This window comes from Adiantum capillus-veneris, chromosome 8, assembly GCF_014529385.1.
Source record: "Adiantum capillus-veneris isolate H3 chromosome 8, ASM1452938v2, whole genome shotgun sequence".
Lineage (NCBI taxonomy): Eukaryota > Viridiplantae > Streptophyta > Polypodiopsida > Polypodiales > Pteridaceae > Adiantum > Adiantum capillus-veneris.
Window position 1 is genome coordinate 80,051,901 of NC_140938.1, and position 12,221 is coordinate 80,064,121.

The window sequence follows — 12,221 nt, forward strand, 5'->3', positions numbered from 1 at the left end:
AAATTTGACCTTGGAACTAAGGTTCGATGAAAAGTCGGGGTTTTTCATTTTCAACTTGGAAAGTAAAGCTACAAAGTTACAAACGAGGATATGCGAGCACTATTGAGAAGACCACTGCAAGGAACATTTAAAAAAGAAGAAGTGAGCCCTTGTCCGGACTCCTGTAACATGTTCTAGGCAGCTGTAGGTGACACATAGCCCTCATTTTTATGGAAAACTAATTACTTAATTGCAATTTATGCCAAAATTTTACTATAGTTGTCAAAATGTATGAGAGTGATGCTCAAAATTTGACCTTGGAACTAATGTCGGATGACAAATCGAGGTTTTTCATTTCAACTAGGAAAGTTAAGCTACAAGTTACAAATGAGGATATGCGAGCATGGATAAGAAGACCACCGCGAGAGAGGTTTCAAAAAGAAGAAGAAGAGAGGATATGCGAGCACGGATGAGAAGACCACTGCAAGAGAGGTTTAAGAAGTGAGCCTTATAAGAGGCAGCAGTGCGTGACACAGGGCCAAGAAGAAAAACCTTTACCTTATCTCAAGTTCTCAACGGTTGATGAATATTTTGGGTGGGTGTCAGAGCTTTATTGGTTTCATTTATCTTTGCATTGGTTAGTGTCGCTATTCTTTACTGGTTGAGTAGCTCAAAAAACCAGTCGGAAGTTGAGGGCGTGCCTATGCCGCAAATTAACTGCGTTTACTCTTCGCAAGGAAGGTCTGCTGTTTCGAAATTCGGAGATCTTGTACTCCTCTTCGATTGTAATGGTGAACTCCAGCTGTCCCGCCTGTTGAGGCGTGAATTCGCTTTTGGGCGATTTTATGCTTGCGACTCCCAGGTGGCTTTAGCTTGCGCAAGTTCTTGGTACCAGCACCGACCCAAGCATTATCGTGGGCGTCTCGACAGATCAAGACGATCTACAGCTTAGCTCTGCATAATCGGAAAACCCTAAGCGTACGTTACACTTAACGTCATTGGAGACGAAATCTGTTATAACAGGAGTGTTGGATGTATTTACAGATTCTCTAGGCCATGTTCACTCCACAGAGAAGGGGCTGGTCTGGATGGTCTCCATTATCCGGAGAAAGAAGAGACAAGGGAAAGGTGCTGGCAACACCTGAACCTGCACCTGCCAAGGATGTGAATGATGTCAGCCCCGTCAGAGGATTGATCACGTCTTTTGAAGAGAATGGGGGCTTTTCTGGGCAGTCTGAACCTGAAGTATGGAGGCGGTTCAAAGAAGCTGGTACACTGGATGTGGGTTCAATCGAGAAAAAAGATCGAGCAAGCTTACTTATGCACATATCCAACCTGGAGTCAGAGGTGATTTAGCTCTCATCTTTTCTCTGAGTTGACCGTATCATGGATTGATCACTGTGGCATACATGTGGAAAGTCAAAATAGCTCTGTAAAATCAGACAAACCACAAAACATGACATCTTCATAAGCATGTGCGATGATGGTGCATTTCCTTTCCAAGGTGTAGGAACTGTCTTTTGTTTTTTGTACTCGCACAATCACATGCACACAATCAACTTGATTCCTTTTGTATATGTGTTAGTCTTTGACTTGCTCATAATCGAGGGCACTGATAATGGGCATAGTTTTCTCAGTAAAGCGGTCATATTTCACTTTTATTTTAGTGAGCAAGTAGTGGCGTGTTATCAAAATCTGAGATGCATAATGCACACAAATCATCTCCTGTCAGTGACTGAGTCAATACTTATCTTTAAGCAAGCTAGTGTCCATGCCATATGGCTGCATCCTTAAGTTTGGTACATTATTCAGCTATATGGGATGTAGTCGAAGAACTTGCTTATGCAGGTCAGAGAATACTAGTTATTTCGCATTCAATAATCTCTTTACTTGGTCCCTTCTTGCGAAACATTTCTGCCTTTGTGGAAAAAGAGCCATTTACGCGAGAGAGAGAGAGAGAGAGAGAGAGAGAGAGAGAGAGAGAGAGAGAGAGAGAGAGAGAGAGAGAGAGAGAGAGAGAGAGAGAGAGAGAGAGAGAGAGATGTTATATAAACGTCTTGTAAAAGCCATAATGACCTATGAGACCAAAGAGTCATATCATGGTGAATCTGATACAAGATTTGGATGAAAAAGAAAGAAACTAACTAAACAGAAACACTAATAGAGCTATAAAATGTGGGTTTCATGTCAATTCACTTATTAGTAAATGACTTAAGTGATTGTTCATATGCCTATATGCTTAAATGACCGTATTGTGCAAGTGAGGGTATGCACCTATCACTTGCCTGATCATACATGTCCTTTTAGAGGCTAACAAAATTGCGCAGCTAGATCCTAAGCTAACTAAGAGTGACGCTAAACTGTAGCAATATCTTGTTCGCGTGGCTCAAGTGTAATGTGTGCTTGACACCATTGCCTTTGCCACCACCTCACCCATTGCCACCTCTATTAACCATTGGAGCGCGTATGCCTACCCCTATTAACCACCTCTGTAACAAACTCGGACACTCCAAGTCAAGATTCTACCGCGACACAGCAGAGATTCACTTCAAAATAGTTCACAATTCACAATTGATTCGACACGGCATCCCGGCGGAGTTCGGTGCCTAGAGATATTGGCCCCAAAGAGTTGCGCCCCTTTCGGTATTTCTTTTTGTATTAATCTGTGTTCAAAGTATAAGAGAGTGGGAGGGCTCTCACTCTCAGACTGTGCGTCCAGATGCTCTAAGAAGTGGGGGCCGTGCCCACTTATTCATAAGTTACAAGGGATGCCCAAAAGCTTTACCCCAAAAGCAATAGTCAAAAGCTTCTCCAAAAATAAAGCAATTTTATCCAAAAGCTACCATAAAATTCAGCCAGTGCTTAAGCTGCTTTTCCGTACGCTTTGCCACGTCATCAACTGCCCTAAAGCAGGTTTTTCGTATGGATGCCACGTCAGCATTGTCTCCGCAGCATGATTAGCGTTTTCAGCCAAGAAAGCCGGCATTTTCAATTGTGAAGCACCATCAGATTTCAGCCCCTAGCCTCGTCGTGGTTGCAATTCCTATCGACATCGCTAGCAGATTCCGGCCTTTTGGCCGTAGCGGCGTCGTCGTTGTCGTGATCACCGTCGTCGACACAGTACCCTAGCACCTAATACCCCTTGTGCCTTGGCTCGGCATATCCACAGACCCCATCAAAAGTTCATCGTTGTCGTCATCGTCGTCGACATAGACCCCATCAAAACCTCGTCGTCGTTGTCATCGTCATCGACATAGACCCATTAGGACCTCGTCGTCGACATCATCGTCGTCGACATAGATCCCATTAGTACCTCATCGTCGACATCATCGTCGTCGACATAGAACCCCTCAGTACCTCAACACCCATCTGTATCTTCGGTACCCCAGTACCCACAATATCCATCAGAAGCATGAGTACCTATTAGCATCATCATCTCAACATGTAGACATTGCATTCCATTGTGCAAGAATAAAGAAAGTACTTGCTCTGGCAACAGAGCAAGGGGGCCCTTGAGGGTTTGGGACCCGACATTCGGTGTCATCGCTTGTCTCTCTCTTTCATTTGAGTTCCGTGCCTAGAGATATTGGCCCCAAAGAGTTGCGCCCCTTTCGGTATTTCTTTTTGTATTAATCTGTGTTCAAAGTATAAGAGAGTGGGAGGGTTCTCACTCTCAGACTCTGCGTCCAGATGCTCTGAGAAGGAGGGCCCTGCCCACTTATTCATAAGTTACAAGGGATGCCCAAAAGCTTTACCCCAAAAGTAGTAGTCAAAAGCTTCTCCAAAAATAAAGTAATTTTATCCAAAAGCTGCCATAAAATTCAGCCAGTGCTTAAGCTACTTTTCTGTACGCTTTGCCACGTCATCAGCTGCACAAAAGCAGGTTTTCCGTATGGATGCCACGTTAGCATTGTCTCCGCAGCATGATTAGCGTTTTCAGCCAAGAAAGCCAGCATTTTCAATTGTGAAGCGCCATCAGAGTTCAGCCCCTAGCCTCGTCGTGGTTGCAGTTCCTATTGACATCGCTAGCAGATTCCGGCCTTTTGGCCGTAGCGGCATCGTCGTTGTCGTCATCACCGTCGTCGACACAATACCCCAGCACCTAGTACCCCTTGTGCCTTGGCTCGGCATATCCACAGACCCCATCAAAAGTTCGTCGTTGTCGTCATCGTCGTCGACATAGACCCCATCAAAACCTCGTCGTCGTTGTCATCATCATCGTCATCGTCATCGACATAGACCCATTAGGACCTCGTCGTCGACATCATCGTCGTCGACATAGATCCCACTAGTACCTCGTCGTCGACATCATCGTCGTCGACATAGAACCCCTCAGTACCTCAACACCCATCTGTATCTTCGGTACCCCAGTACCCACAATATCCATCAGAAGCATGAGTACCTATTAGCATCATCTTCTCAACATGTAGACATTGCATTCCATTGTGCAAATAAAGAAAGTACTTGCTCTGGCAACAGAGCAAGGGGGCCCTTGAGGGTTTGGGACCCGACATTCGGTGTCGTCGCTTTTGTCTCTCTCTTTCATTCACTTCAGTTTAGTTCTTTCAAGTGAAGTAAAGTGTCCCTTGTGTTTTAGCGGAGTACTAGATCCGAGCTAAATCCTTAAACACTTCCTTTGCACATTACATTGGTATTAGAGCTCTGTGTGTGCTTCGCTTTGCGAACTCAAGGGAAGAACCAAGAACCCCAAGTACCAAGAACCATCAAGAACGCAAGCAGAACCAAGAACCCAAGGAACCTCTCTCGGTTTTTCTTTTCTTGACAGAATCTTCGAGTCTCGATCATGGACTTATTAGCTCCCATCTTCATTGCCATGTCTATGAAGGAAGATCGACATCGGATACTCGAAAACCCAGATCTTGAGTACCAAGATCTACTAGCCTCGTATGCGGATATGGAAGGAGTTGGAGACAGGATCCCTAAACCTCTTGTGCATTCGCATTCGCATTTGCATGTAGCGTGCATCCACTTTCGTCGACAAGAAACCTTGGAAATACCTCCGAGCACCCTTCTCTTTCAGCTTCACCTGCAATGTTTTCTTGACAGGATTATTCGAGTGATTGTACTTGCTCGCAAGGCAGAGGGAGCACCAAGGCTAGTATTCTGCGACAATAGTAAGGCTACCTAATAACTCGTGTGGTCGGTGTTTACATCGCAGCCCATCTACATCCGCAATATCCACCCGTTTGGAGAAATCTTCATCGGCAATGCATCCACAAGCATCAGAAGCAGTCAGCATTAGAAGTACAAAAAGCATTCAAAGATAGAAGTTTGGCAATTGTGCCTCACCTTTAACAAGGGGGGATGTCACGTGCGCGCTTCACTTGCGCTACGTGGATATGTTTCTGCTACAATCTAGCATGAGTCATTAGCTTAGGACCTAGCCTGGCACCTTTTGAGCCTCTAGTAGGACTTGCATACCGAGGCTGGCCATAGTTGCATACCCTCTCTTGCACAATATAGCATTTTCATCATGTAGGCAATTTGCTGCGTGTGAACCACCCCTAACTTGGCATTTCTTAATTAATTCAATTTCAACCTATTTCTTGCAAGGTCGTGGGGCTGTCCTTGTCCTTGCTCGACCCAGCCCTTAGTACCTATATAAGGAGCCCTATGGGCGCTTGTAGAAGGTAGGAGACCCAAGGACAAGGCACCAAGCCTTGCCGCAGTAATGGGCAGCAGCCCAACGTTTTCTCATCATGACCAGCCCTTGATAATTAGCGTTTTCAGCCAGCATGGTTAGCGTTTTCAGCCAAGACAGCCAGCATTTTCAATTGTGAAGCGCTAGCAGATTTCAGCCCCTAGCCTCCTCGCGGTTGCAGTTGCTTATCCATCGACATGGCTAGTAGATTCTGACGTTCAGCCGTAGCGTAGTCGTCGTTGTCGTCACCATCGTCGACACAGTACCCCAACACCTAGCACCCCTTGTGCCTTGGCTCGGCATAATGATCCACAAACCCCATCAGAACCTCGTTGTCATCATCTTCATTGTCGTGGACATAGACCCCATCTGAACCTCGTCGTCGTCGTCATCGTCATCATCGTCCACATAGACCCATCAATACTCGTCGACATAGATCTTATCAGTACCTCGTCGTTGACATACAACCCCTCAGTACCTCAGCACCCATCAGTATCTTCAATACCCTAGTACCCATCAATAGCCTCGGTACCCATTAGCATCGGCATCTCAACATGTAGACATTGTATCAGCATTAAGTGCAAGAATAAGGAAAGTACTTGCTCTGGCAACAAAGCAAGGGGGTTCTTGAGGGTTTGGGACCCGACATTTGGTGTCGTCTCTTCTCTCTCTCTCTCTCGTGTCTCTTTCATTCAGTTTAGTTCAGTTCTTTCAAGTTAAATCCTTAAAACACTTCCACTGCACATTACAACTTTCAAATTCGAGCAGGGGAACAAAGGAATTTAATGGAAATGCCAATGGTAGGAACCCTTCTTTTGAGGACTTGGGAGATCATGGTAAGTTTTTGGCGGGGGATCTTGACAAGACGAAGTATCAACGTCAACTCTAGGTTCACACGTGTACGAAGAGAATGGTCAAGTACTCGAAGGACCCAAAAGATGTGAAGTACCTGAAGTATCATTCACTTGATGAGGTTCACTCTCAATGGCGTGATGCCGTCTATTCACCTCTCAAGTCGGCTATGAAGATGAAAGCAAAGCCAGTTGCAGAAAAGCAGAAACTATACTTGCAAGAAGAGTTTAACAAAGCTCTTGAACATGAGATTAGTTAGTAGAGGAAAAGCACAAAGCACTCTCGGAAGAAAAGCAATTAGAAGATTACCCCGGTTATCTGTGCCGAAAATCAACTTTTGAGGTTGCTAGTGGATCCAAAAAGCGTCTTTAAGAGTTCCGACAATTTCTCTTCCTCAAGTTCCAGTGAGCACGAGAAAAGGTGGAAGAAGCAGAGAATGACCAAGAAAAGTAGATCCAAGAAAAAGTCTAGAAAGTAGAGAAAGCAATCTAGCAGGTCAGAGGAGGAGACCTCGCCCTCGTCCAATGGTTCAGACAATGATACCCGCCCGTTTGGTACCATTTATGGTAAGAAGTAGAATCACCTATCGAGACCTACTCAATACGACAACTTTGTGAAGAAGAAAAAGAAGACTAAAGAGTTCAAGAATGGGGTCAAGCTGTAAAGTTGGACACTTTTACGGGCTTCAAGGATTCCCATTGAGCTCCTGCTTTTACACAACAGTTTGACACCGCTTACTCTAGAGCCTCCAACGTACGAAAGGTGGTATCTTTTGTGAAGGGTTAATGCTTAGACACGGTGGCGGACTCAGCTCCTGAACAAGAAAAGCACCGAAGACGTGGATAAAGTTCAAGAAACTGTTCACTTCGGCATGGTTGACCGAGGAGTACGAACAGGATGGCGTCACATTGTGGACCCATCTGCGGATGACGAACAAGATGGTGGTGTCTTCTCTGGGAATGTCGGAATCCCATATCTCATGAGCATGGCCATATCTCGTGTGAATTCCTGTGATGAGTGCATACGTGTGTCCATAGCAAACCACAAGTCACCACCCCCTCTGGAGTGCGCAACCGCCGAATGATGGCTAGAATGAATGGATCTCCCAAGGATCGTACGCCCGTAGATGATCAAGCTGATGCCGAAACTATCGTGTACTACAGCAGTCACAGAGAGACCGCATGGACCACCACCAGAAACAATAAGATGATGAATTTATTGCCACCCACTTGAAATTGTTTGTTTTTAGTGGCGTTTGCGATAGACTCCGAAAGTCTTCGATCCAGTCTAGTACACGCTCGGAGCCATTATACCCAGGCTAGTTGCTTCTGTGGGCTCAATGCCCACAGCCACTTTGAGGTCATGGGAGGATGATGATGATGATAATGTGTTGTTTCCTGTTGTGTTGCAAAGGATTTTCATCTTCTTGACACTGTGAGGAGGTGGTGGTGGTGTTGAAGGCTTGCGCTGCGGATCTTACTTGCTTGCTACGGGGGCTGCAATGCCCACGCCTTCCAAGGCCCAACTAAGTGGCTATGGCTTTGTAGCTTGCATGCAACCATCTTTCACAAAATATGTCTTGCGTGGTTATGCCTGCTTTATTCAGCTCTCTCTCTCTCTCTCTCTCTCTCTCTCTCTCTCTCTTTGCTTTTTGTTTTTTGAGAGAGACTAGTTTTTCATTTGACCTTCCTGGTCTGATAGGTGTGGTATATAGAAATGGGCAAAAATAAACGCAATGTTAAGGCTTCATTCACAAGCCCACTTTGAAGCTTGTAGTTACCATGAGTATGAACAAGCGCCCTAGTCTTTACAAACGCCAATGACTCAAGATCCTGATAACCTTTACAAAACCCATTGAGAAGCCGCACTATAGTTTGAATCTCCTTGCTAGTGATGGTAGGCAAAAAGGGAACCCCCCCCCCCCCCCGCCCTCTCTCTCTCTCTCTCTCTCTCTTTTTGGAGAAACACGAAAGGAACTCAAATTTCAACAATCTATTTGTAGTAAAAGGACATGTTTCAACACTATTCTGTCACATGACCCTCCCCAGAATTAGGTCACATAAAGCCGCATGGGAAATGACATTCACCTGTTGATTAACAACCCGGTACAATAAAAAAGTCAATTAGGCCTTGTAGCTAAGAGGGTCTAGAACAGCCTTCGCTTCTCCTAGCTGATCTTCTGCTCTCTTCGACTTTGCTTTCAGCCAAAGCTAAGTCAACTGCTTCTTTCTCTCATAGAAAACCTTGGCCTTAGCTATCCTTCTCTCCTCCAGTTCCTTAATCTCGAATGACCATCCTCTTCATCTTGTCGTAAGGGGCTGGAACTCCTTCATATTCCTTCAAACGCTCGAGCGTTGTAGCTCCTTGCTTTGTCTTATGAGGAATCATACCTCTAATTGTTCTCCACAAAATTCAAGACGGGGCACGAAAGTGGATAAGGAATTTCATCTTCTACCTTACAAGTTCTCTTAAAGCCTCACACCTAACCACTACCTACCACACGCTAGCCATTGAGAAGCTCCTTAGAGAGAATGGAGGCAAGGTGACCCAGCTTAAGGTGGCGAGCAGCTACAACCACCACGCGAGAGCAGAGACCAGATCCAGGCACCATCGCACGAGCTCTAGTAGTCAGGGATCGCACGACTAGAACTGCAAAAGAAGATTTTTCTTCGTAAACCCTAATGTTGATAGTTGTCCCACACTCTCTCTCTCTCTCTCTCTCTCACACACACACACACACATACACACACACACACACACACACACACACAAAACCCCTCTTGAAACAGTTCACGCCAGCACAAACCGTTTCAGGATGTTTTTTTTTGTTTGTTTCTGGAGGCTTTTTGGAGGTGGCTACAATGGCTCTCTCTCTTCTCTCTTAAGAAAAAAAAAAAAAAAAAAGTCAGGGCTATATATTACTGAGCACAAAATAATCCCAACGGATGCCAAAATAGCCTATCACGTGGGGTGTACAAGCTGAATGTAAGGAGGAGAGCCACTATAGTGACTACTCGACTAGAACAATCTCATGGTGGTCGGTGTGAGGAGTGGAGGAGAAACCACTGAGGAGGGGCATAATGCCAAGTAATCTGACCACCTGTCAATGTGAAGAAGAGTGGAGATCTTGCCCAATGCCGAAGGAAGGCAAATCGACGAGCCTCGGCTGCTCGAGATGTACCAGAGGACGAATCCCAGTGCCAAATCAGGGTGTGAATGATGTCCAGCCAAATGGCAGTGAGGATATCCTGAAGGAGCTGTGGAGCTGCACTGAGAATGTAAAGACATCGAGCTCTCCAAATATTCCATAGTGTAATACTAGTGATGACTGAAAAAACTGCGTCACGTGTCTGAATATCCCCCTGCCAAGCATTCTGTGGTAGCGTAGCCAAAGTCCCTCGCCGATAACCAGTCGAGGTAAGCATGAAGGCTGGATCTGTGGCTGAGCCCTTATAGAAAAGATGCGGGCCGGGCATCGGCATCAACCATGAGACAGATCCCCAAGTGAGAAATCCATGCTGAACACCTGTTCTGCTGAGTAGAGAGCAAACTGCAAGCCACACTACATGGGAAGCTGAGCATGACCAAAGACAGTGGGCAGTTGACTCAAGTTGGCGCATAGGGCAGCGAGTACGTAACGGATCATGACCCATAGTAGCTAGCCAAGTCCCAACTGGTAGTCCCGCATGAGCAATCATTCACATGAAAAAGGAAATACGACGAGCAACATGTAAATCCCAGATGGCGGACCAAAACTGCTGCAGATAGGCATGGGAGAGGCCTGAATGTAACCAGAAACGCATACGAGTGGGCTGCTGTGGTTGCTGTCTCATCAATGCTAATCTTCCAATCCTGACAGTGTACTCAAAGAAGGATACAGGTGCACCTGTGGGGTTTGAGTGAGGCCAATGCCACTCTCCTGGGTACTACAGGGCACGACCCTCCCACACCCAAAGCCTCCAAAGTGCAGCATCAGCGGAAGCAAAACGGGGGTCAACACAACGACGCTTCCCGCGTGAGCCAACTACTCGTATGGCCTCCCATCGAGCGTCGGGGGAGATAAGTAGTGGAGAAGTGGCAGCATATGTTAATCTAGCATGAATCCCCTGAGAGTTGTCAGTATCAACTGTGAATAGCATGGTGTCCAAATGAACTAATAAGAGAGTGCTCTGATCAAAGAGACCTTCCCAGCCACAATGAGGGGGCATCTGAACCGTGCCTCGCATGACTGCATCCCATTGTGAAGGAACGACAGAATCAATTTCAAGCAGTCTGTCCGTCACCCCGTGACCAATGTCGTAATGTTCTGCCACAAAATCTGCATCCAGCATACGTGTCTCATGAAACAATTGCATAGAGGCAGCAGAGCCAGAGCTGAGAGTCCCAAGCAGCCCAATCAATGTGAGTCCTCTCCCCAAGATGACGAGGTGGATTAACCGAAGAATCAAGAACTGTAGCATTCCAAATGAGAGGGTGACGCTCAATCTCCTCACGACATAATGGAGGTGAGCGTACGATAGCCAGTCGCATGGAAACCCAAATCTGAAGGAGCGATCGGAGAAAGGGTGAGAGGGTGGAAGTGGACAAGGGGGCATCTGTAAAGAGAAAACGATACCCTGAATGCCAAGTATGACCGTCTCTAGTGCCAAGTCGTGGAGTCACTGTGCAAAGAGCAGCCCGAAGAAGCATCTTCCAAGGTTCTTGGCAGGGAAAAAGACCCCGAACAATAAGCTTGGTAAGAAGTGCGCGGCTCTATAACTCTAGATCAATAATGCCAAGGCCTCCCTCTGACCTAGGACGAATGATCGTGAACCAGCGAACTCGAGCACGAGTATCAATAGTCCCATCTGTGCCACTCCATAAAAAGTTCCTCACTAGTCGGTAGAGCTGAGTTATCACACCGGAATGTAACATCCAACAAGAGGCCGTATACCATACTGTAGCCAGAATGACTTGGTTGGCGACCAATGCACGGCCAGCCAACGACAAATGACGTGAAGACCAATGGCATAGCTTCTTGCGAATAGACTGAAGTACGGGTGCAAACGTTGCTGTGAGGAAATATCAAATCCAACCTGAAGGCCCAGATATCTGCATGTCTGACCCGACTGCAGCCATGTGAAACCATTAGCTACCCCCCAAGTAGGTATGTTATCACTGCCAACCAATAACGCATAGGATTTATGCCAGTTAATGCGTGCACCACTGGCAATGCAAAAAACCTGTAGGGCCTCTCGCATTTCGTCAAGGGCGGGTAGCAAATAGCGCAACATGAGCATAGTGTCATCAGCAAACTCTTGATCGATAAGGTCTGGAGCTGTAGGTACTGACATGGTCAAGCCACGAAATGCATGACTCTGAGCACGAAGAAAGTCAAACATAGTCTCTCCCACAAACTGATACAGATATGCTGCTAAAGGACATCCCTGACGGACAGATCGAGAAAGCTCAAAACTGCGACTGACACGGCCACCAATAGTAATAGCGTTGCTGGCAGTTCTGAAGAGAGCGGATGAAACCGGCCCGTAGGGCGGTAGGCGTTGGCTTTCACCCGAAATTCTTTACTTTATACACACACACAGAGCACTTTGCAAAGAGAACCTGCGACGGGAGTTAACACTTGAATACACACACGGCTCGGAAGCTAGAATGCTCCGAGCAGACGCCGACAACCTGTAGGCCCCAAAATTGGCGCCCCTTTCGGTATTTCTTTATTCTTTAGGAGGGT

The 12,221-nt window shown here is 46.3% G+C and overlaps 1 protein-coding gene and 1 pseudogene across 2 annotated transcripts in view; one reads left to right on the plus strand and one right to left on the minus strand.

The window, feature by feature from the left end:
- Positions 1-814: 814 nt before the first annotated feature.
- The window catches only part of LOC147452427 (uncharacterized), an 81,556-nt gene continuing 70,149 nt past the window's right edge, over positions 815-12,221 (plus strand). Inside the window, exons 1-2 of one of the 2 annotated variants that reach the window (XM_086518130.1) lie at positions 815-957; positions 1,051-1,326. In XM_086518130.1, the coding sequence (XP_086374256.1) occupies positions 1,300-1,326 (27 nt within the window). In that variant the 5' untranslated portion in view covers positions 815-957; positions 1,051-1,299. Of the gene's footprint in view, positions 1,327-12,221 lie in introns of both variants that reach the window. The other variant, XM_086518129.1, reaches the window with a different exon arrangement.
- On the minus strand, positions 8,617-10,588 carry LOC147452428 (large ribosomal subunit protein uL13w pseudogene; annotated as a pseudogene).